We start from the raw sequence: 23101 nt of genomic DNA, 5'->3' as shown, positions 1-23101 counted from the left end.
GTTACGTAATCTATCTGATCCTTTCGGCTAATCATATAATCTTAAATAAATAAGGCTATATAAGTCACCGTTATAATTCTACGTCTTAGATACTTAATCCTTAGAAAGAGGTATATTCTATATCGCTAAGGCCTTTTCGTCTTAATCGTATTCTTCTTTTTAACCGTCTACCCTAATAAATTCTTATTATTAATTCTTATTAAGAGCTTAATATTACTTAATAAACTCTATATTTCTTATAAAGTCCGCCGCTATAAAGGCGTAGCGTGGTTTTATTAGTATATTCTTATAAGTAATAATCTTCTCTTTTATCTTTCTTCTTTCTTCGACTTATTATATTCCTCGCTTCTTATTAAATAGCTTATATTTATAAAGAATATATTAAGCCGTCTACTTCGCTCTACACTTATATTCTTTATTCTCTATATTCGATATTTATCGATTATAAAGAAAGGCCTTAAGACCTATTTTCTTAATTCTTATTTATATTATTAGCGATGTTTTAACGCGCTTAACTCTTAAATATAGAAGTTATATTTATTTCGATAATATTAATTAAATTCTTCTAAGAATACTATCTCGCTTCTTATTAATCTATTTAATAGTCTATTATTTTATTACGTAATCTCTAATAGCTATCTTAATTATCGATATTATTTTTATCTATATAATTAATAATTAAACTATTTTATTAATATTTATCTTTACTCTTTTATTATAAATTACTTACTCTTACTAGCTAGTAACCTTCTTCGCCTCTCTATTTATCTATTTATTATTATCGATATTAATATATATCGAAATTTAGTATAATTCTATTACTATCTCGAGATATCTTAGCGAATTAATAATCTATACTATCTATATTATATAGATCTATCTTAAATATTTATTTAAGTCTTTAATAGTCTAAATTAATATTTAATTATTTATATTTACTATAACTCTATTAAGTTATAATCTTATTTAATATATAATTATTATAGTTAAAGCTTAAAGAATATTATATAACTTTATTAAGTATATTATATATTAGTTATTTAAATTTAAATAAATATTAAAAGTAGAATTAATATCTAATAATATAGTTAAAGCTTTTATCTTTTTATTAATCCCGCTATCGTCTATATATATTATTATATAACTCTTATTAATCGATCTTTTAGTTAATTCTTTAACGACTTTCTTAATCTTATAAATTATTATTTTAAAAGACTCTTAATTAAGAGCGACGCTAAAAGAATATAATTTCTTAATCTTATTAATATTATTATATTATTCTTTAAATCTATTAATATATCGCTTTAGTAAACTTAATTTTCTATTCTTCTTAGATTTTCTTTTAGATTTTTATTACTCGAATTATAGCTTAATAATCTCGCTATATACTAAACTAATAGTAATTTATAAGATAGCTTTTAAGATAATCTTATCTAGCTATTATTTAATTAATAGAAGACATACTTTTATATTAAGTACTAAAATAAATATAGCCTTAAATACTTTAATTATTTTTCTCTCTATCTAAGATTAAATTCTTTATAGCGATAAGAGATAAATTTTATTATAATTGATAGTATTTTTAAGCTAATATTATACTAAGTAATAATATATTATTTATAGAATAATTACTATCTAATAGAGCTATCTTATACTTTTATAATTATTATCTTATATTAATTCGATAATTCTCGCTAATATATCGATACTTTTAATAGTCTTAAATCGAATCTCCTTATTATAGTAACTTTATAGAAGTTTAAAGTTAATTTCAACTTCTAGATAGCGAATAAAGCGTCTTATTTTAATATATTATCTCTTATTAAATTATAAAGAATAATTTAAGCTAAATCTCTATTTTCTACTAAGATATAATAGTTAATATTTATTAGAATTAAACTTCGATTTATATTATAACGTCTACTTTATATAAACTTTATCGTAGATTTTATAAAGAATATTATAGTTTTTCTTAATAAAGTCTCTTACTATTAGAAGGCCTATATCGTCTATAAAGTTAATAGCTATCGTTTCTAAGTCGATATAACTATTATATTTATTAATAAGATCTAAGTTATAGAAGAGATAAAGTATAGATAATAGCGATAATTCTTAAGGAATTTTAATTACTATAAGAGTCTTTAATATAGAGTATTCGCTTATTTTTAATACTATTATTCTATTAAATAAGAATAATTCTATTTAGTTAACTACTCTTATATTGATTTTTTACTTTCGAAGATTATAGAGTAGTCGAGGATAAGAGATTTTATTATATATATCTGAAACGTCTAGTAGTAATATTATAACTATTTTATTAGAGTTCTAAGCTTAATATATTCTTTCTAGAAGATAATAAATATCGTATTTATATAATCGTAATCTATAATCTTTTATATATATAATTAATAGAAGTTTATATATCTTCGCAAGATACGCTATTCTTCTAATAAAAATAAACTTTATTATCTTTTCTATAGTATTAAGTAAAGCTATTAATTAATATTCTTTAGAAATCGAGTAATTCTTACTCGACTTTAAAAGAATAATTATTATTAATATTTTAAAGTACTCTAGATAGTAGTCGTTTATTAAATATATATTAAATATTCTATATAAATAAGAAAGTAACGACTTTAGAATCTTCTTAAAAATTAGATTAAGAATCGTATCTTCTCTTAAGGCTCTCTTTAACGATACTTATATTATAGTCTTTCTTATCTTATTTACGATAATTATATCTATTAGATAAACTTATAAGTATATTATATTAATACTAATATTATCTAACTTCGTCTATATTAATAATAAGAAGAACGTTTTTATAAGAAGATCTATCTTTAGACCTAGTTCGTTATATTTTTATTTATCTTTATTAAATAGCGAAGGGAGATACGTCTATATTATAAGTTATTTTCTAGTCTACTTAATCTTTTTTTATATTATTTATAATAACTCGTATATTTCTATTATAAACTCTCTAAACGCCTTTCTAATAGTTCTCTTAATTAGATTATTTTTAAAGTTCTTAACGACTTTATATTTATTCTATACTTTCTTTAAAAGCGTTATTCTCTAGCTTCTTTTTAGCGATTTATAACATCTTTATACTTTTTTATATTTCAATATAAATTCTAATCTAGATTATAGTAATAATCTAATAATCGAAGTAAACTCCTCTATAGTCGCTTAAATAGAGTTAATAATAGCTATTACTTAATAATCGATATCGTTATTAATAAGATTTCTATTATTTCTCGAGAAATTAATTAGATACTCTTTTAATACTATAGCTCTAGCGAGTATCTCTCTTAGAATCTCGACGTCTAATTTATTAAAGCTTCGACGTATTATTAATATTAACTCTATTACGACTAGCTTAAACTTTATAAAAATTAAAAGATAATTAGATTCGCTTTCGAAATCGTTTTCGATATTATAGTTAATAATATTTATTATTAATATTAAAGTAATAAATAGTAGATCTATTATTATTTAATAGTTTTCTTTATATATTATTATTTCTACTAATAATACTTATTTTATAACGAATTCTTTCGCTATAAGTATTAGTTTTTCTACTCTCTTATCGATATAAGTATTTAATTCTCTTTATATTATATAGTAAAGATTAAAGTTATCTAATATAATTTATTTATTCTTCTTAAACTTTATAAGCGTCTTATATAGTTTATTAAGTTCGTCTATTTATTAATCGTCGAGATTATAGATATTATATATATATATATAATTCTATTATTTTCAAACTTAATATTAAGAGTATAGAGATTCGATAAATAATATAATAAGTATTATTACTTTAATAATATTCTCTTATTAATATAGAAGTATATTTATATATTATTATAATAAAGATAAATTAAGTTAAATCTATTCTTTAGAGAATAATACGATATATTTATATTAATGTTTCTCTAGAACTTCTAAATTACTACTATATTAATATTATAAATCTCTTTATTATTAAAGAGTTCTATTATAATTATTCTAGATTTTCTTATATTATATTATAATATTAATAGCTAATTAAAGTATACTATTATTTCTTAATATTATTATTAATATTACTTACTCACTCCGCCTAGTCTATAAGATTTATATTCTCTTTCTAAGTATTCTTCTTTTCTTAATTATTAATAAATCGAATATATCTCTTTTTATTCTTATTAACGAGAATCGTAATTCTCTTATTACTACTCTTTTAACTTAGAGACTATCTATCATTTTCGAAGTTATTAATTTCCTCTATTATTATATCATTCTTATATTATTTAGCTTCGTTTACTACTTTAAAGAATAATCTATTTTTAAGTAAGGCCCTTATTAATAATATAAAAGTATATCTTCTTTTATTCGACTAAAGATTCGATATAATAATTCTTTTAAGATTCGATATTCTAATTTCTTCTCTATTAACTATTCTATCTTTATCTACTAATCTATCGCGCGTAGATATTAGTCTTAAAAAAATTCCTTATTTCATCTATAATTAAATATATTCTAAAAGTAATTACTTAATTAATCGCTTATTTGATAATTAATTAATATCTTCTTCATTATTATAAATTATAAAGAAATCTATTATCTCGCCATTCTTATTCTCGCTATCTCTCTCTTTTTTACTATATATATCTTATTTTAAATCTTATATAGTTCCTCGCAAATCGAGTATTTACGAGTATCGACCGTATATTCTTTATAATAATATTTTTCTAAGCATTTCCCGTATATTAAGTAATTTTTTTTAGAGTATATAGTTAATAGGTAATCGTATTTCCAGTATACGAAGTATTACTTCGATCTATACTACTTATTATAGATATAATAGCTATATAATTCTAAATCGATAACTAAATCTTCTTTTAATACTTTATTTTCTTTCTCTAGAAATATTAATTTAATAATTAATAAACTCTTATTATAACTTCTCTTTATTCGCGTCGAACTAGCTTAGCTATACTATATCGAGACTTAGCGTATTAATATTCTTATTCTAAACCCTTTTAATTACCGCGGCTATATCTTTAATATTAAATATATAAGTCCTGTCTCGGTAGACCTGCCTCAAGCATCTTAATTTCATTTTCGCCGAGGCACTTCGACGTATATTCATCTACCACCTCTAGCTCGCTACAATCTGCAGACTGCGCTGTGCGCTCATCATGGCGGAAGCCAATGGCGCTGTTCCAGATGCCAATCCAGCAGCTAATCAATCGTCTAGTCAAGATGAACCTACAGCGGCGGATCTGATTAACCCCAGCTTTACCACAAACTCTCCGGTGGACAATGGCCAATCAAAGAGACCTCGAGATGCCCGACTCATACACCTTGTTCTTTCAAACTACGGTGTGAATGCCTATCAAGAACGAGTCCCTCTCCAGCTTATGGATTTTGCCTACCGCTATACATCTTCGACATTACAGTAAGTATTCTCTGAGAGCTCCAATCACCACTATATGTTAACAACTGATCCCAGGGATGCCCTTCATTTCGTCAGCGAAGGTTATGGGACCTCGGGTTCCGGCACAGGTTCTGGTAAAGCTGCGGCACAAAATGAGTTGAGCTCCGTCACATTGTCAGCACTCCGATTGAGCATAGCCAGTCGAACACACTATCAACTCAACCCTACATTGCCAAAGGAGTTCTACAATGAGATTGCGCAAGAAAAAAACCGCGTGGCGTTACCGCCAGTTTCTAAAGACTGGGGCATGAGGCTGCCGCCAGAGCAATATTGCCTAACGGGTGCTGCTTGGAATTTGCGCGAAGAATGGGATGAGGAGGACGATGAGATGGAAGATGCAATAAAAGAGGAAAGAATGGAAGACGTCGACGGTGAAGGCGCCGAGGGCGATGATGGCGGAGATGAGGAAGGCGGTGGCAGGATGGAGGACATCTTCGGAGACGGCAACAATGCAGAAGCGGGCGGAGACATGGAGCCATAAAGCTCAACAGTGAATTTGTCTCCTTTGCGCAAGCGGTTTAGCGGTGCATTGGAAGGCGTTCTTGAGGCTCGAGGCTTGGTAAGGATTAGGGATTTGCAGACAGCAGATGGACCCAAAGGCAGAGAAATGCCTTCTTAACTAAGTAACAGTAACAGTGTCATTGCCAACCAATGTCCTGCCTCCCACGTCCGTTGCTCAAAATTCGTAAATGCCTGCACCCAATTTGTTGATACACATATTCTAATAGATGCCAGCGATGCCTACTCAGTCCTTCTCGGCCTTATCTTCCTGGTTTTGACCTGAAGACTTCGGGATATCCCACCATTCCTTGAAGAACTTCTCAGCCTCCACCTTTTGACGCCTTTTTTCTTCCATTTCAAGTCGCCGCAAGTCCATGTTGGCGAACCACTCCTCTCTTGCCGCATCCTGCTCCTTTTGTGATGCATATTGAATCATGCACGAATTCATCGCCAGACGCTGTTTCCGACATGCCCAGGTTGCAGAAATAGTGCGGTTGGTAGCACATGATGCGAAGTCTAGGCGTTGGATTAGAAAAACGGCCACAAAGTAGAAGGAATAGATATCTTACGTACCCCGTATCTCATTGGCACAATGACCTCGGACTTTCTTATAATAGAGATCTCTTACCTGAGATTCCTGGGCTGCAGAAAGTGGGAGAGGATTTCGGGAGGGGACAGGACTTGATTGGAGAGATTCGGGTTTGGGTCTGGCCATCATGATTGCAGGTCACGGAAGCCGAGCGTGTTGGGTATGATCAACCGAGTAGTATTGCTGTTGCACGCGAGTTATGAGTATATACTTCATGTTGAGCGTGACGTAGAAAGCAAATGAGTTGGGAAGCGCTCCTGTTCATGCTTTCACATACCTATCATGAATATTACGCTAGCTGTGTATTTTATCATTTTATCTCCCAGCTAGTTTAGTACCGAACCATTTTTTTATCCAACAAACAAACGAACGCTGTCGTTTGTATAGGAGCTTCATCTTCTGGTTTGGTTTTTGTGGAGGAAGAGATATCCATGGCAGAACATTATCTGGTGTCTATTGACATCAAGAATCTTCCTTCTTCTGAAGACAATGGCCTTGCTTTGAATACAATCTCTTACCTGCACCGAGTTCATATTACCGCTACGCCGGAAACGCAGCAAGATGCAATCACTTTCCTTCACAAGAATTTCAATCTTTACACCATCTATTGCGATTGTACAGCCTTAGAGTCTTTAGAAGACATTCTATCCTTACTGAACAATGGCGGCGCTAAGGTTTTCGTAACGTCCTTGCAGATGAAAGCAATAGTCGAAGATCGTCTCCTTGTAGGCCAGGATCTCGGTCGTCTTGTCATTTCTTTTGACCGTTCGGAATCTGATGGTGAACCGGAAGAAACCGCCAAGAACATCCTTAGCAAAGTCGAGGCTTCTATTCCAGACACACCCATTGGCATCCAGATCCAAGGAGTCCATGATTGGAAGCTGCTAGATACGATGAACCGGATGTCCAAGACCGGGTATTACCCTGGTCGATACGTGACTTTGACCCACAACATCCAAAGTGATTATATCAGGGCAGTTAAGGATGGTCATGTGGCTATCATTCCTGCGAGTGGGCTTACAACAGATCCCAAGAAGTACCCAGATCTTGTGCCAGCTCACGTTTTGATCACATCCGCAATCCGTAGCGATCGACCAGACGGATTGTTTCCCACGGTTGTTACTGACGAGAATGGGATTTGTCTGGGACTGGTATATAGCAATGAGAAAAGTATAGAAGTAGCGTTGCGAACAGGACGTGGTGTATACCACAGCCGCCGTCATGGCATATGGATCAAGGGTGAAGAGAGCGGAGATACCCAGGAGCTGATCAATATCTTCATGGACTGTGATGCAGATGCTCTGCAGTTCAACGTAAGACAACGTGGAGAAGGTATAGTAATTTAGCTCTCAATCATCTCCTATGTCACTCACACGAGATAGGCTTCTGCCACTTGAAGACCTCAACCTGTTTCGGCCCTTATTCTGGTGCCTCACGTCTCGAACAAACGCTAAAAAATCGCAAAGAATCAGCACCTGCGGGCTCTTATACTTCTAGACTATTCAGTGAACCTAAGCTTCTCGAAGCTAAGATCATGGAAGAAGCAAGCGAGCTATGTGAGGCAACCGACAAGAAGGATATTGCAGCTGAAGCTGGAGATCTACTCTATTTTGCTCTGACCAAGTGCGTTGCTGCAGGCGTCAGTATGGAAGACATTGAACATAACCTCGATCTGAAGAGTACAAAGATTACTAGAAGAAAAGGGGATGCTAAGCCTCAATGGGCCAAAAAGGTTGGCCATCTAGATACAAGCAACGGCTCTGCAGGGGCCTTGCATGGAAATTCGGAACAGGAGATTCTCAAAGAGGCAGCGTCCGTCCCGAAAGAAAAGGATGATGCTGCAGGCCTCCAAAACAGAAGGATACGGATGAAACAATATAAGACTAGAGACACTGACGCCAGAATCATTAAGGACGCACTCCAGCGTCCATCCCAAAGATCTACTGATGATATTATGGATATTGTCAAGCCTATCATCAAGGAGGTTCGTGAGGGCGGAGATACCGCCGTCTTGAGGTACACGCACAAATTCGAAAAAGCTACTTCTCTGACTTCACCGATTCTTCGTGCGCCGTTTCCGCAAAATCTGATGCAACTGCCCCAAGAGACCATCGACGCTATCAATGTCAGCTACGAGAACATTCGCCGTTTCCATGTGGCACAAATGGAGGAGAAGCCATTGCGTGTGGAGACCATGCCCGGCGTTGTCTGCTCGCGATTCTCTCGTCCAATAGAAAGGGTTGGCCTCTATGTGCCCGGCGGAACAGCAATTTTGCCCTCGACGGCGTTGATGCTCGGTGTTCCTGCCATGGCCGCAGGTTGCAAGAAGATCATTCTGGCCTCTCCCCCGCGCAGGGATGGCACGATCACACCTGAGATTGTCTATATCGCTCACAAGATTGGCGCTGAGAGCATTGTTCTTGCAGGAGGAGCACAAGCTATTGCAGCCCTCGCTTACGGGACAGAGACCATTTCCAAAGTTGACAAGATCCTTGGACCTGGTAATCAATTCGTGACCGCTGGAAAGATGGTTGTCTCCAATGATACCACGGCCGGCGTCAGTATCGATATGCCTGCTGGGCCGAGCGAGGTGTTAGTCATTGCAGACAAGTCGGCAAATCCTAAGTTTGTGGCTTCGGACCTCCTCAGTCAAGCAGAACATGGTATTGATTCGCAGGTCGTATTGATTGCCGTGGATCTATCGGAAGAGCAACTAGCTGCCCTTGAAGATGAATTGCACGCCCAAGCTATAGCCTTACCAAGAAAGGACATCGTGCGAGGAGCCATCGAGCATTCGGTGACACTGGTGGTCAAGGACATCACAGAGGCAATGGAATACAGCAATGATTACGCGCCAGAACACCTGATCCTGCAGGTCGAAAATGCCGAGTCCGTAATTTCTTCAGTTGATCATGCGGGAAGTGTTTTTGTGGGACCCTGGGCTCCTGAAAGTGTAGGAGATTACTCTGCAGGCACCAATCATTCTTTGCGTATGAATCCCAGCTACAAGCCCATTGCCAGTCACTCCGCTAACTCAATCACAAGCAACTTATGGCTACGCCAAACAGTACTCAGGAGTAAACCTTTCATCATTCACGAAGCATATAACCAGCTCCAATTTGACTCAAGAAGGATTGAAGAATGTCAGTAGTGCTGTCATGCAGTTGGCCAAGGTCGAAGAATTAGAGGCTCATCGGAGAGCAGTCAGTATACGGCTGCAAGAAATGGACGAGATCAAGGAGTGAGATACGTTGGGACAGTTGAAAGAAATAGCCAAACGGGAAGCATTAGGGATCTTGCAGAGCATCAGTGGTGTCTCGGATATTACTTGGCATCGATCCAGAGCGGTCGTGGATAAATTTTCGAGACTTTCAAGGAAGTAGCCATGGAGGATTCGAAACTTGAAAAGCTGGTAGCAATGCATCCCAATCATTTCAGAGTAGGAGGTAGAAATGCTTATTGACCCTCTATACATAGCTGAACAGCTTGAGGTCTGTGTCCTTACGGCACCTTTTCCCTTCCGGTCAATAGCACCATCTACGCAACACTGTGAGCGAGTTCGTGCCTTCGTGTTAGCGCATAGGTTGCTCTAATGTTGGACAATTTGGCAACAGGTAGCTTCATCTGATGGGTTTTACGTCACAAGTACGAGGGATTTCGTACTGATATCTGTACAATGGCTGCGTGCAGGACTCTCGAAACATGGTCTACTAGAGCAACGCAGCCTTTAGGCATTGCGGCTCATGTCGTTCCTAATTCTGCGTATGGAGTCAGCATTAGAAAACTTAGCGGCGACTGACCTTTGCTCCCCAGAAGTGTCTCGCGAGTCAGGCAGAGAGACTGGATGGAAGGAGACGGAAAATCAGTCCGGAATGTACGTACCGGTTGTAGTCCAACAAACCCTCGATACTCCCCACAGCGCTGATTGCCACATCTTGATCCCAAAGTTTCCTCCTCGCAAAAGACATGACATCCTTCTCGCTTATACTACCGACTACCCTCTCTACCTCCTCTGGGTCCATGCGGCGGCCTGTGGTGACGATCTGGCGGCCAATATCTTCCGCGACGGCTGTAGTGCCGTCAAGGGAGAGCAAGATGGAAGCTTTGAGCTGAGCCTTTGCTCGTTCGGTTTCGGCTTCAGTAACGTTGTAGGAAAGACGGGACCACTCTCGAAGGGTGAAATGGACAAGGTCGTCGATTTGAGTTTTGTTCTCCGTAACAAGGTATATGCCCCACAACCTAAAGATTTGGGTCAGCAAAGCCCGGTGGAGGGAGGGCTGAGTAGTTTCATGGTTTACCCTGTATCACTGTAACTGGTAGAAAAGCTCATGAAGCTATTTGCCAACTTGTTCTCGTGGATGAAGGTACTGAGCTTGCTGCCAAGGTAGGGAGAATTACCCATTGCCCTATCCCAATTGCCGACGATTGCTTGCGTGACCAGCGCGGTAAAATAATCATCGTCTTTCCAGCTCACACCTTCAACTGCAATGGCGATGTTTGCTGTTGGGATAGTGTCGTCTCTCACTCGGACTTCAGAGCCAATGAAGTCAGGTATTTGCTTTTGAGCGGCAGCACTTGAGGCAGCTGCTCTAGTTGGTGGTTCCATTGGTATATTGGAGAAGTACTTCTCCGCAAGCTCCACCAACTGCTTGTGAGGGACACCACCAGCGCCGACCAGGACCATACGATCGGCAGTATAATTCTTCGTGATATAACCGACCAAGTCATCCCGCTGGATGCTCGCAATGTTCTCCTTTGGTCCCAGAATGGTCCGCCCTAAAGGTTGACCTTGGAAGGCGGTGGCATGCAAATGATCAAAGACGACTTCCTCGAGCTGCTTGTCGACCTCCTCTTGTTCTCGTAAAATCACATCACGTTCTCGCTCTATGGCTTGGGGCTCGAGTTTGGAGTTTTGCAAAATATCCGAGAGTATGTTGACTGTAGCAGAGACATCGGAGTTGAAGGACTTGGCATAGTAGACGGTATTTTCACGCTATATTGGAGTGTTAGTGCAGCTCCGACACATGGTGAAAAGTAACCCTTACAGAAGTGTACGCATTCAAGTGGCCTCCCATGTTTTCAATCTCAAGCTCCAATTGCTGCTGTGTTCGATTCTTGGTACCCTATGCACAACGTTGAGCTCGCAGACACTTGCGAAGAGGCAAACTTCCATTTACCTTGAATGCCAGGTGCTCCAAGAAGTGAGCTGTGCCATTGGTCTTGTCTGTCTCTGCCCTTGATCCTGCGTCGATCCAGACACCAACAGTAGAGGTTTGTGCCCATGGAGAATGCTCAGTAGCAATCTAAGGGATACGTAAGCTTCCAACAGCAATTGATTTGGAGTAAGTCATACGGTCAGTCCGTTGGATAGAGTTGTGCTTTCGGTATTGATGCCCTGGTGGATTGGAGTTGCGAAACCTCTTATGGGCTGAATTGATTTGAGGGCCGCGCGACTACGCAAAGCCTGATTCAGGTTGAGCGCCAGTCGCCTAGAGGCCATGGCTTGTGGAATAAATAAAGAAAGGACAAGATGCCTCGAGCTTGCAAGCTTCCAAGTCCAGCAGAAGTTGAGATTGCCTACTGCCTTATTCTTCCTGCGGACTCTTTCGGCCAATCAAACACAACCGCCAAGCTTTACGCTAACAAAGGCGTCACCAACCGACAAGCGTTCACTTCGCTCCCAAGTCCGCGGTGGAATGCTGAAAGACATTTCTCCTCACTCTTCCAAGCCCAATTAGCTGCACAATGGCGTCTATTGTGCGGCCTTCGCTGCTTCGGCAATCGGGTGTTGCGCCGGCGGCAGGTCGAGATCTCCGGAAACGAGCCCCGCAGCCATACGCTCTTTCCAAGCTCAATAGCTCTAGCTTTCGCACCCAGTCCATTGCGAGCCGCATCTTGCCTCTGAGATCCGATGTACTGAGGGGCATTCCGCCGAGTATGCTCAGAGTTGCAGGCTTTCACGCCAGTGGACGAAGACCCATCCTCCCTGCCGGCCCTCGTGAGTACAATTGATCATGGACCAAAGCACCTGTATGGAAGCTAATGTTCCTTGGCAGAGATCATTGATGGGACTGGTAAATATTACAAGATAGGCTATAAGCCCAAAATGGCTGCATATACTGAAGAAAGTCAGCAAATGATCCAGCACCTATACCCCAACCTTCGCCCACCCATGGGAGCTACCACTGGGCTTTTGAGAGGCACGAGCATCATTCTACAGCCATCACATCCCAGCTGACGAGACGACTACAGACTCATATCCGCTGCTCTAGTACCTTTGACAGTAGCTCCATTCGCTGCTGGGACCCTTAACCCTGTCACGGATGCAATCCTCTGCGCCACCATCCTCATTCACTCTCATATTGGTTTTCAGTATGTGGAACATTACGGTCTAGAGAGAAGCCTTGCTGACACTGCTAGGTCCGTAATCATTGACTATATACCATCGAAACGACTGCCGAAAACCAGAGCCTTGTTTTGGTGGGGTCTGCGTGCGGCAACTCTGACCGTGGCTGTGGGACTGTACGAGTTCGAGACGAATGACGTAGGCTTGACTGAGGCGGTTAAGAGGATATGGATCGCTTAGGGAACTCAAAGCCGAATCTTCATGTATATGATCTTTTGGGGTGCATTAGGGACTGAAACGAGCGTTTTTCCAAATGTCCTTTCGTTGCTACATTTTGCTCGGCATTCTCATTCCACCATCAAGCCGAATAACCACGCCGTTCAGCATAGAGTTTTCTATGCCCTCTCTTACAATTCTTGCAAATTCATCGGGTTTTCCTGGTCTGAGCGGAAATTCCATGACCCGGGTCAAACTTGCCCTTACTTTGTCGCTCATCAGAGCAGTCATACCAGAGTCGAAAAGACTTGGTGCAATGGTAACGACTCTGATTCCGTATTTTGCGAGATCTCTTGTCAACGGTAGGGTCAGTGATGCCAATGCTCCTTTTGACGCTGCATAAGAGACCTGACCCGGCTGCCCATCGAACCTATATGGATTTTTAGAATTCTTAAAATGAAGCTTGGCGTATTGGATACTTTACTCACGCCGCAGATGAACTAACGAGCAGCACCACACCTCTTTCACCATCTAGGGCCTCGGGTTCCACCTTGATCATATGTGGCAATAGCTGCCTCACTAGATCTATAGACCCCCTCACATTGATATTCACAACAAAATCAAAGCTTTTAATATCGAAAGGATCCCCATGACGATCAATGATCTTCGCGGGTGTGGATACTCCTGCAGCCGCTATGATGCCTCCTATCTCTTTGCCGGTCTGCTGGACCCACGACTTCGTGCCCTTGACAGCTGCTGCTATGCTTTCTGTATCTGATACATCTGCTTGGAAGAACCTGGTGGAACTAGAGCCGAGCTCTTGGACTAAGGCTTTACCGCTCTCTTCGTTCATATCAAGGATCGCAACGTAACCGTCTCTATCTACAAGTTGTCGTACCGTAGCTCTTCCCAGGCCTGACGCACTTTGAACGGTTGGTTAAAAGATTTGTACCAAAAATGTTGGAATCGACCGACTCACCCCCCAGAAACCACAAACGTCCTCCCTTCAATCTTCATTTTCAACCCGATTTGTCTGAATGCTGTGTACTAATGTTGCACGCTGGTGCTCAAAACTTCTGCGGGAACCATTTGTGGGTGATGCCGAGGTTCATTTTGCTCATGCCCTACTTCTCTGCCCTAAGCCTTCATTTCTTGAACCCCATCAAGAAGAGAGGTAAGGTATCTCATGGCTTTAGAGTCTAGACACATTGCTGAGATGAGGGTAGCTGTGTCTCCACACGGCATATTCATGGCTTGATAATCGAAATCGAGGCTGGACTCGAAAGCATGACCGTTTGGGGGGTATATTCAGCGCTCATTTATATACGTTCTGGTTCTACCTTTATTTTTTCCTTTCCCTCACCTTCCATTTCACCCCAGCCTTGGTGGTTCCGCCCACGCTATTGCTCATCTTTGCTCGCTGGAGATCCAGCTCATTCTCCGCTTTAAAGAGGTCCCTTTCCCGAGCGGTTAGCGCCGCCAGCTTTGATCTTCGTGCATTCTGCTCTTTTCTGTGCTGCTTGCGCAGGAGCTTACCTTGCTTCAAGGCAAGCTCTTGACGTTCGGCCGCACGACGTGACTTGGGAGCTTCTTTAGGCGAATGCATGAGTGGCATCCCATCTGAGTCGTCCTCTTCCTCGTTCATAGAAGAATATCCCGGCTTTCTCGTTGCAGAACCTGGCGGAAAAGCAAATTCTCCAGCCGCTTTGTACTGCGTCTGTTCCTCCCTACTGTCCACGAAGACCGTATGGCTTCCCGTTTCCTGACTCGATGACGCACCCAGCACTTCAGCACCCTGGTCCTCACTTAGAACAAACTCCTGCTCTAATCTTGCCCGTGCCCGCTTCGTCTTTTGAAGCATAGTAGTGACATATGCTGCGTCCTGAGTCTTCGATAATTTGACCACGTCTTGGCCGAGTACCGGGTTTTGCCGGTCTGCTAACTTCTGCCCTTTTCTCGACTGCCTGCTCAGCATTCCATAGGAGAACTCGTCCGGGTTTCGCTCGGCAGCCTTTTGCCTAAGAATCTTGAGTCTCTTCTTATTTTCATTATGATTTTTGCTTCTTAGCGAGTAATCCTGTATCCTGCGTTAGCAAGCGAGCACAAACTGCAAGACACATCGATCAGCGGACCTTGTGCTTCTCAAGGATTCCCAGCCTCGCTTCTCGTTCTAATGGCTGTCCTCGTTCTCGATGATTGCGGCGCTGTGTTGCATTTCGCATTGAAGACATGGTTGCCGGGCTGTTCAAATAGAAGATTGTTTCAGAGCATGGGATGTCCGGCGCCAAGGCATCTTTCAGCCCTACTCGTACAAGCGAGACACAACAAATCCACATTCTCAACCAATTTTATCGACATCATTTACACCACGGAACCCTTCGGTCCTTAAATCCCTTCGTGGAAGGCAAATAGGTAAGTTAAGAAATTATGACTTCCAGTCATCATGTGTCCTGCCATCCACTAATCTGCTGTCGCCCTTCCCAGTCACAATGCCTACTCCTAAGACCGCGCCCAAGACGACCAAGAAGCCCACTACCACACGATCCGCCATCGCCGATGTTGTCGCCCGCGAATACACCATCCATCTACACAAGCGAGTATGTTTCTCCTCTACATAAACACCAGATTAGTTTTGTGAAGTCCACTCTATGGCCCCTTCGTGGGTATTCAGGACGGAAGACTAATCAATTGGGTTTTTGTGCAGGTACACGGTGTAGCTTTCAAGAAGAGAGCACCAAGGGCTATCAAAGAGATTCGGGGTTTTGCGATAAATGCGATGGTACGTGGAACATTTCCATATCTCCATAACCCCTCCAATCCAACACCCCCATTACTAACATGCTTGCCTAACGTCAGGGAACCAAAGACGTTCGCCTTGACCCTCAACTCAACAAGAAAGTCTGGGAGGCTGGCATCAAAGGTGTGCCATACAGACTGCGCGTGAGGATATCGAGAAAGCGAAATGACGAAGAGGGTGCGAAAGAGAAGCTGTACAGCTACGTGCAGGCGGTGAACGTGAAGAACCCGAAGGGATTGACTACTGTTGTGGTGGAAGATGCTTGAGGTCGTCAGAGCTAGGTGCTGCATTTTCCACGGGGCACGCGTACCGCAAACTCGGTGGCCAAGCCCACAGGTGCCAAAAGCATGCGAAATCAGATATTGAAAGACATCATGGCAATCGCAAAATCACATGTGGTGGATGATGCGTCGGTATGAAAAAACATGTTTTAAAACCAGTGGTGATCATTTGTATCTTAAGTAAAATGCAGTGGGTATGCCCTGCGCCATGCCACCATACGCTATGCAATGAATAGCCATCCCTTTCTTGTCCTTATTGTGAGAGCATTACCCTCTGCTCATCTGGCTTGTACACGGCATCCTTGCAGAGCACAACGACCTTTTTGAAGAACCTTCTCCATTCCACTGGATCTCCTTTGGCTTTCACAAAATTGATCTCTATCAAATGAGCATCAATGCCCGCCATTTTCTCAATCGCCACGTCGCCAGTCAGTGGGCAATGCCTCGTATCTGTTGCCCTGATCTTGATCCATACTGATGAAATCGTTGCTGAGGATGCGGCAAGCGGTGAAGCCGGAGTCGGGACGCCGAGGCTGTGCAGAGCATCTGCAATAGCTGCATGAAGACGGGCAAGTGGCCAAAGGGAAAAGAAACGTGTGAGGGAGTGTGAGGGTACGATGTCTCGGAATTGACGAGCGAACTGCGTCTTGCTTAGCGGTACCTGAGGACTAGCTGAGAATTGAGAGAAGGATGGTTCCTCTGCTAATCGGTCGTCCCAAATGCTTTCACTCATGGAAACACCGTTGACGATGCTTGGTTGACTAGCTGATACACTGTTACTAGCAGTAACACGTGGAGGCCGCTCCCAATCGAACATGATGTCGTTGGTTGGAGTCTCCGGCTGCGTTGAAGAGAGCTTTATCGTCACATCCTGGCTGTCGACATCCATTGCATCTTCAAAGCTTTGGCTGCGCTGGGTCTGTGAAGCCAACGGATCTTGAGAAAAGTCTATCTTCATGCTTTCGAACATCTGCGTTGCTAAGGCTAGTGGATTCGCGATCTTGCCGTCCGAGCTGAGAAATTTGTTCTCCCTTGTGAACCAAGGATGGCGACGGATTTCCGCCAACGAGAAACGCTCCTTCGGATTGACCCGCATCATGCCTCGTAGAAGTGAGAGAGTTTCTACAGGCAGATTGTGCCATAATTCGTCGTCAGGTCGGCCATTCGTCTTGACATATTGATCAAATTCATAGCTTCTATCCAATGGCTCGTCCCAGGGCGTATTACCGACTAGTAGAACGAAGAGAACAACGCCGCAAGACCAGATGTCGACGTAATCGCCTTGGTAACCATGATCGAGCTTCTTCGCAAGTCTATTGTCGCAGTTCACGACCTCTGGCGCAGTGTATGGTGGACTACCACAACACGTTTTACACAACTTTTTCTCCCCTTTGTATTCGAAAAGAGTTGCCAGACCGAAATCGGCGATCTTCAAATTACCTTCTGCAGATAAAAGGATGTTTTCTGGCTTGAGATCCCGATGGCCTACACCTTTGGAGTGCATGTAGGTCACAGCACTAACGAGCTGCGTGAAGTACAGATGCGCAACGTCCTCGCCGACTCCGACGTCAGACTCAATCTTGTCGAAGAGGTCGCCGCCCTCAGCCAACTCCATGGCTATCCATCGCCAGGTGAAGTCCTCGCCTGCTTGAAAGAATTGCACAATGTTTCTGTGTTGGCCAAGGAATTGATGAAGATTTATCTCCAGATCGAGCTGCTTCTTAGTGAGACGACCATGTCGGACAGCAAATTCCTTGTGAATGAATTTGACTGCGAAGATGGGCTTCGGAGTATGGAGTGGTGCTGCTTTCTTGATGCTTAAACACCCAAACGTCAGCTTTTGCATGGATACAGGAGATGAGAAGCCCAACCAACCAAGCATATGCACCTTGCCCGATCGTCTTTGAGACGATTCGAAAGGGCAGCTCGCTGGGCAACGGGGCGAGCTGCGAATGGGCTATCATGATTGGCAAAGGCGTTTTCCACACATGCTACGCGTATCTATTGGAGCTCTGATGGTAGTTGGTGAGCGTCAACATGGACGTCTCTGCTCCAGTCCCCAGCTCTCAAAGTATAGATGTTATTTAACAAGTCGCGTGCTCGACGTGATGGGTGTTTCATATGGCAGCGGAAGTGCCCGCGTACCCCACCAAAGAATCCCTGTTCCGGCAGATCTTTAGCGCAATTGGTTGCATGACAACGGCGAGAACAGTAAACAATGCCCTGCACTTTCTTCATAAATACCTATTATCCACACCTCATCCACACCTTCACACTCCACACCAGCCTCACAGTTTTCGAAAGCATTGATACACAATAAAACTCTTCCATCACTGCTTAGCCCACACCACAAGTCTCCAATACCCATACGTTATTCGACGCAACAGTGTCCTCCATTAAGCCTTGACAACTATGGCTGACTTCACCATGGAAGACACACAGAATTCCGCTCCAGGTCAGCCATCTGTACATGAAGTCTCGAAACTCTCCTCCACTTCTCGTCGTCAGGACACACAAAGCGTGACAAAACGGTATGGTCTTTGAATTTCATGATCATTCCAGCAAAGCCTTGGTCACATCCTGCAACTTGATACTAACTTGTTTCTAGTCTCCAAACAGAGTTGATGCAGTTGATGCTTTCCAGCACTCCTGGTATCTCAGCATTTCCCTCTTCTCCAGAAAATCTCCTCAACTGGACTGCCACCATCGCCGGCCCTTCTGAAACGCCCTACGCTTCCCTCACCTTCAAGCTTTCCTTCCAATTTCCGTCCTCCTATCCATACGCCCCACCGACAGTCCTATTCAAGACACCCATCTTCCATCCAAACGTCGATTTCAGCGGGAGGATATGCTTGGATATCCTGAAGGACAAGTGGAGTGCCGTCTACAATGTCCAAAGCGTGCTTCTGAGCCTGCAGAGTTTGTTGGGGGAGCCAAATAAGTATGCTCCTCTGCCTCTTCGAAATGTTCTGGGTTGTGATGCTGATTCCTCTTCTTCTGCAGTGCAAGTCCTCTCAACGGTCAGGCGGCGGAGCTGTGGGACTCAGACCCCACTGAGTTCAAGCGACTAGTTTTAGCGCGTCACCAGGACCTGGACGAGGAGTAGTGATCGATTACTTCAGTGCGACATGTTGTCTGTCAGCGAGTCCTTTCGATGCAGGCTCGACGAGTGCGGAGAAGAAAGGTCCCTAATTGCATTGCGTGGTTGGAGTACGATAGGTTTATGGCGAGGAGCGCAATTCAATTGAAAACCTCTGGGTATGATTGATGCAGACATCACTGGAGAATCAAAAATTGATTTTATGTCAAAGTCTTGCAACTGACCTCGATGAGCAACTTGTGATATCATCACCACACTCTGACTACTGAACGTATAAGCATCCACTCATACAAAAACGGTCATCCTGTGGCATATTAAGGCCTTCTGAAAGCCTACCTTTGAACCCCAGTCGAAAACAAAGAATAGTTGCACTATTCCTTTCTAGATCAGCCGCATATATCATCGAAAAAGATTATACATAATGAGAGTAAATTTTCAATCGGTTTCCCAGTATCCATCGATCAAAGTCGTCTTGGATCTTACAGCCCAGCATTCGAAAACCCGCGTCTCATGAACTTGCAGCGCTCGGCGTGAAGTAAGCTGCCTGATCGGTAACTAGCATACCTGCAATGCTCGCACTTGTGAATGTGCTCAGAGCCCCTGAGATAAGCGCGGAAAGTGCCAGTCTTGAGACATCTCCTCCCCTTCCAGGCGCAATCTGGCTCAAGACCCCTATCTACGTGGATTTCGGAGTCAGCACTGCTTATTCGAGGCAGAATATGGAATCGCAAGACCGGCCACGGGAATAGAAAGGTCCTCTTGCTCCCGAAACACATCCTTTGACCAAATACCAATACCATATAGGAAAGCCTAGGTGAGAAATGTACGGACCTGGGTTCCCAAGCTCCCGATGTTTGCGAACCCACACAGCGCGTACGTCACTATCAACCTGCTGCGAGAGCTAATATCCGAATAGGCAGGGTCTGTCTGCAGGGCCGTGTAAGCAACAAACTCGTTAGCAACGAGCTTTGTGCCGATGAGTTGGGCAACTTTCAGAAGGTCTACATGATCTCAGAGTCAGCTTCTCTTTGGAAGTATTTGTAAATTCAGAAAGCCTTATAGGGCAGAGGTGATTCGGAAAGCATGTTCCTATCCAGCAACATGCCCTCCAGCTCATGAACCAATACTGGACAAGAAAGCATGATGTGAAAAGGTGCCTACCTCCGTTGCGCGGAACGCCGAGGAGGAACGCAATTGGATAACAGATGTAACCCACGATAAGTTCGACGGTGAGGGGTGGATCGTTGATATTGAGATATCTTCCCCACCAAGTGAGAAGTCCGTTTGCTAGTCCAAGCAGGGCTATAATACAGAGAAGGGTTGATAGGATCATGCCCGCGATTTTGAGACCAAGCCAGGCGCCGTTGGCGAAGGCATGGAGAGAATTGGCAGCCTTATGCTCATCCTCGTCGGGTATAACAACTCGACCAGTGGTTAGCGTCTCCTCTGTCTCAGGGTAGCGTAACTTCGAGATGGCAAGAGAGGCGGGAATTGACATGACACCTATTCAGTCTAGGTGTCAGCGTTTGTCCGAAGGTTATTCAAGTCTGGGGAGTCGAAACCCCTTGAGAAACGTCTTGCGACTCAAAACTATGTGAATGAAAGGAAATATCTCTAATGAGGCACTTACAGGAGCTGACGAGAGCTTGAGCGTTGACACCCAAGGAAATGTATGCGACGAGCACGGAGCCAGCAATGGTAGCGAAGCCACAGCACCTGCAGTATTTGACCAGCAATTAGCATCGAGTCTCCAAGGTCGGAATTTGAGTTGCAAGGCACCTTGGGGAATCAGGGATTTACTATGAAGGAACAGACTGGGAAAATCCTACATGACTTGGTGAAGCTCGGCTTGAGTAAGATGTTCGACGAACGGTTTGATGAGCATTGCAGACTCGCCTTGCCCAATAAATGGCGAGGCCGCAGCAACCACCGCTTCTGCACCGGATACTCTCTTTTCGGAGTCAGCAAAGTCTATTCGAGGCAGAGATTGGAGTTGCAAGACAGGTTCCGAGAGTAGCATGGTCCTTTGCTCCCGAGACAGGTCTTGTACTACCGATCAGGAAAAATCAGCCCCGAACTGTACGTACCATAGACCAGAAAAAGAAGACAGCGAATTTGCCGATGAACCATTGGAATATCCCATTGTAAAAGCAGAGTTGGACAAGGGCCACGAAAAATATAACTGCCTAAATGGTATGAAGTCAGCAATCTTCCTAGAGCGAAGACCTAAGCCGTGGGACAGTCTGGATGGGTATTAAGAGCCTTTTGATCTCAAAAAAACATGTCTCTCAACTCGAACAACGGTCCGTCATAGGTCCTACGAAAATGAACGTACCGGTAAAGTGGAAACAATGAACCAATGGGTTGATGGGACACTTTCCGCTGTGAGGAATATCGTTCCCTGGTTCGCAAACCCAAGTAGATCTCGAGCAAGTTCCGAAATAAAACTGAAGATATCATATCCTACGCTTGATCTCAGGACAAAGAGGGCTACAATAAATTGGACCTACACAGAATCCTGAGTCAGCACACATTCCTCATGGGAAGAACCTGGGCTATTGGATCAGTCTTTGCTCCTGGTGCAGTGTTCATAAATAAAACCCTGGTACCAAAGAGGAAAGATCATTCTCCAGAAAATACATACTAGCATTCCTACTATCACAGTGTGCCAATTCACAGCCTTTCGATTGCGTGATGTCACATAGAGGACGAATATGAAGACAGCCAGCCCGAATAGAGACACCGCTCGATTATCGCGAGTATTGTCTTCACTTTCGGGACTGACAAATCCGCCGATCAAAAAGACGGATATGGTTAGGAGAGCGGCCAGTGGAATTTTGAACCGTTCCGGCAACAGCTCTGCAAAACGCACGCCGGTTTTCTCCCACGTCCAGTGTATGGGCTTCGTGACAACAGTAATGGGAACGTGGAAGAAAACAATTCGTAAGGTAACTGCAAGCCAGAAGAGGAATGGTTTGAGCCACCCAGTATTCGAGCTTAACGAGTCATGGATGCCATGGAGTAGCAACCCGGCGATCCACCATCCGGTAAAGACAATCCAAACAAGTAGATGAAAGAATATGCGGTATCTTTTGTAAAAGTTCGAGAAGGTGTGGGTTTGAGGATCCTCTTCAGAGCGACTGGGGCTCATGGTACCTTGCTCAGGATCAACGGCTGCCGCTGGCTCTTTTGCCATATCTGCATGCCGCTTTCTGTGAAGATCATGGTCCTGCGGATCCTGGTGCGGGATAGTCCGCCCCTCAAAAGTTGTACCATAGGAGTAGATGAGCTCGTCTTCCCGACCTTTCTCTGCCTGGGCATCATGGTGCACGTGATCATGATGATGCTCATAGGAGTTTTGAAGGGCTGGGTCGTCATTCTGTATCACATTCTGCTGAGGAGAAAAGTTATGATCTCTGACATCAATGTAGCCCGGTGTGGTTGACATTGTTCCCACTTGGCGCAGATGTCAGGGAAAAGATACAATTCAAATATGGGAGCTCGCTGGGACAAGGGTCCTATTAAGATACGTTTATCCATGTGTAAGATAATCGCCAATGCCTCGGCGTTGAGAGACATTTTCGAGGATCTACGTTGGAGGGAGCGCAGAAGACCCAATTGGCTGTTGATGCTGCCAAGTAGACCTGTGCATACCTAGTCTTATCGCAACGCCAATGTGCATACCTTGTGAGTGAATTCATCGATGGTCAAACTGCAGCTCGTGCAGTAGTGCAGAAATTCTGGGGAATTAAATACGCTACGGAGCGGCACCCTCGGCAGGCGTGTGCA

General features: G+C 42.6%; 11 protein-coding genes across 11 annotated transcripts; 5 read left to right on the top strand and 6 right to left on the bottom strand.

The window, feature by feature from the left end:
• Positions 1-5183: 5183 nt before the first annotated feature.
• HO173_004524 (uncharacterized protein) lies at positions 5184-5963 on the top strand (the record flags this gene model as incomplete). The annotated part of the gene is made up of 2 exons (XM_037306448.1): positions 5184-5443; positions 5498-5963. 2 exons carry the CDS (start codon positions 5184-5186, stop codon positions 5961-5963), a joined length of 726 nt encoding a protein of 241 aa, XP_037166958.1.
• Positions 5964-6227: 264 nt separating this feature from the next.
• HO173_004523 (uncharacterized protein) lies at positions 6228-6701 on the bottom strand (the record flags this gene model as incomplete). Its single annotated transcript, XM_037306447.1, has 2 exons — positions 6228-6499; positions 6557-6701. 2 exons carry the CDS (start codon positions 6699-6701, stop codon positions 6228-6230), a joined length of 417 nt encoding a protein of 138 aa, XP_037166957.1.
• A 302-nt stretch (positions 6702-7003) lies between these two features.
• HO173_004522 (uncharacterized protein) lies at positions 7004-9817 on the top strand (the record flags this gene model as incomplete). Its single annotated transcript, XM_037306446.1, has 3 exons — positions 7004-7904; positions 7955-9562; positions 9618-9817. 3 exons carry the CDS (start codon positions 7004-7006, stop codon positions 9815-9817), a joined length of 2709 nt encoding a protein of 902 aa, XP_037166956.1.
• A 482-nt stretch (positions 9818-10299) lies between these two features.
• On the bottom strand, positions 10300-12072 carry HO173_004521 (uncharacterized protein; the record flags this gene model as incomplete). Its single annotated transcript, XM_037306445.1, has 6 exons — positions 10300-10330; positions 10455-10811; positions 10871-11565; positions 11618-11695; positions 11750-11875; positions 11926-12072. The coding sequence occupies 6 exons, from the start codon at positions 12070-12072 to the stop codon at positions 10300-10302; spliced, it is 1434 nt and encodes a 477-aa protein (XP_037166955.1).
• A 245-nt stretch (positions 12073-12317) lies between these two features.
• On the top strand, positions 12318-13158 carry HO173_004520 (uncharacterized protein; the record flags this gene model as incomplete). Its single annotated transcript, XM_037306444.1, has 5 exons — positions 12318-12570; positions 12629-12646; positions 12706-12772; positions 12825-12944; positions 12993-13158. 5 exons carry the CDS (start codon positions 12318-12320, stop codon positions 13156-13158), a joined length of 624 nt encoding a protein of 207 aa, XP_037166954.1.
• Positions 13159-13245: 87 nt separating this feature from the next.
• HO173_004519 (uncharacterized protein) lies at positions 13246-14151 on the bottom strand (the record flags this gene model as incomplete). Its single annotated transcript, XM_037306443.1, has 3 exons — positions 13246-13564; positions 13623-14057; positions 14114-14151. 3 exons carry the CDS (start codon positions 14149-14151, stop codon positions 13246-13248), a joined length of 792 nt encoding a protein of 263 aa, XP_037166953.1.
• A 325-nt stretch (positions 14152-14476) lies between these two features.
• Positions 14477-15365, bottom strand: HO173_004518 (uncharacterized protein; the record flags this gene model as incomplete). Its single annotated transcript, XM_037306442.1, has 2 exons — positions 14477-15211; positions 15267-15365. The coding sequence occupies 2 exons, from the start codon at positions 15363-15365 to the stop codon at positions 14477-14479; spliced, it is 834 nt and encodes a 277-aa protein (XP_037166952.1).
• Positions 15366-15623: 258 nt separating this feature from the next.
• HO173_004517 (uncharacterized protein) lies at positions 15624-16197 on the top strand (the record flags this gene model as incomplete). The annotated part of the gene is made up of 3 exons (XM_037306441.1): positions 15624-15731; positions 15839-15913; positions 15991-16197. 3 exons carry the CDS (start codon positions 15624-15626, stop codon positions 16195-16197), a joined length of 390 nt encoding a protein of 129 aa, XP_037166951.1.
• Positions 16198-16465: 268 nt separating this feature from the next.
• On the bottom strand, positions 16466-18176 carry HO173_004516 (uncharacterized protein; the record flags this gene model as incomplete). The annotated part of the gene is made up of 2 exons (XM_037306440.1): positions 16466-18029; positions 18088-18176. 2 exons carry the CDS (start codon positions 18174-18176, stop codon positions 16466-16468), a joined length of 1653 nt encoding a protein of 550 aa, XP_037166950.1.
• Positions 18177-18624: 448 nt separating this feature from the next.
• Positions 18625-19318, top strand: HO173_004515 (uncharacterized protein; the record flags this gene model as incomplete). Its single annotated transcript, XM_037306439.1, has 3 exons — positions 18625-18743; positions 18821-19153; positions 19216-19318. The coding sequence occupies 3 exons, from the start codon at positions 18625-18627 to the stop codon at positions 19316-19318; spliced, it is 555 nt and encodes a 184-aa protein (XP_037166949.1).
• A 502-nt stretch (positions 19319-19820) lies between these two features.
• On the bottom strand, positions 19821-22760 carry HO173_004514 (uncharacterized protein; the record flags this gene model as incomplete). Its single annotated transcript, XM_037306438.1, has 8 exons — positions 19821-19988; positions 20144-20313; positions 20474-20815; positions 20943-21028; positions 21142-21263; positions 21400-21498; positions 21648-21818; positions 21957-22760. 8 exons carry the CDS (start codon positions 22758-22760, stop codon positions 19821-19823), a joined length of 1962 nt encoding a protein of 653 aa, XP_037166948.1.
• Positions 22761-23101: the final 341 nt, after the last annotated feature.

Source organism: Letharia columbiana (genome assembly GCF_014066305.1).
Source record: "Letharia columbiana isolate WasteWater2 chromosome Unknown Sc0000011_s2, whole genome shotgun sequence".
Classification (NCBI taxonomy): Eukaryota; Fungi; Ascomycota; class Lecanoromycetes; order Lecanorales; family Parmeliaceae; genus Letharia; species Letharia columbiana.
Note: the sequence above shows the minus strand (reverse complement) of the source record. Positions and strands in the feature narration are given on the sequence as shown.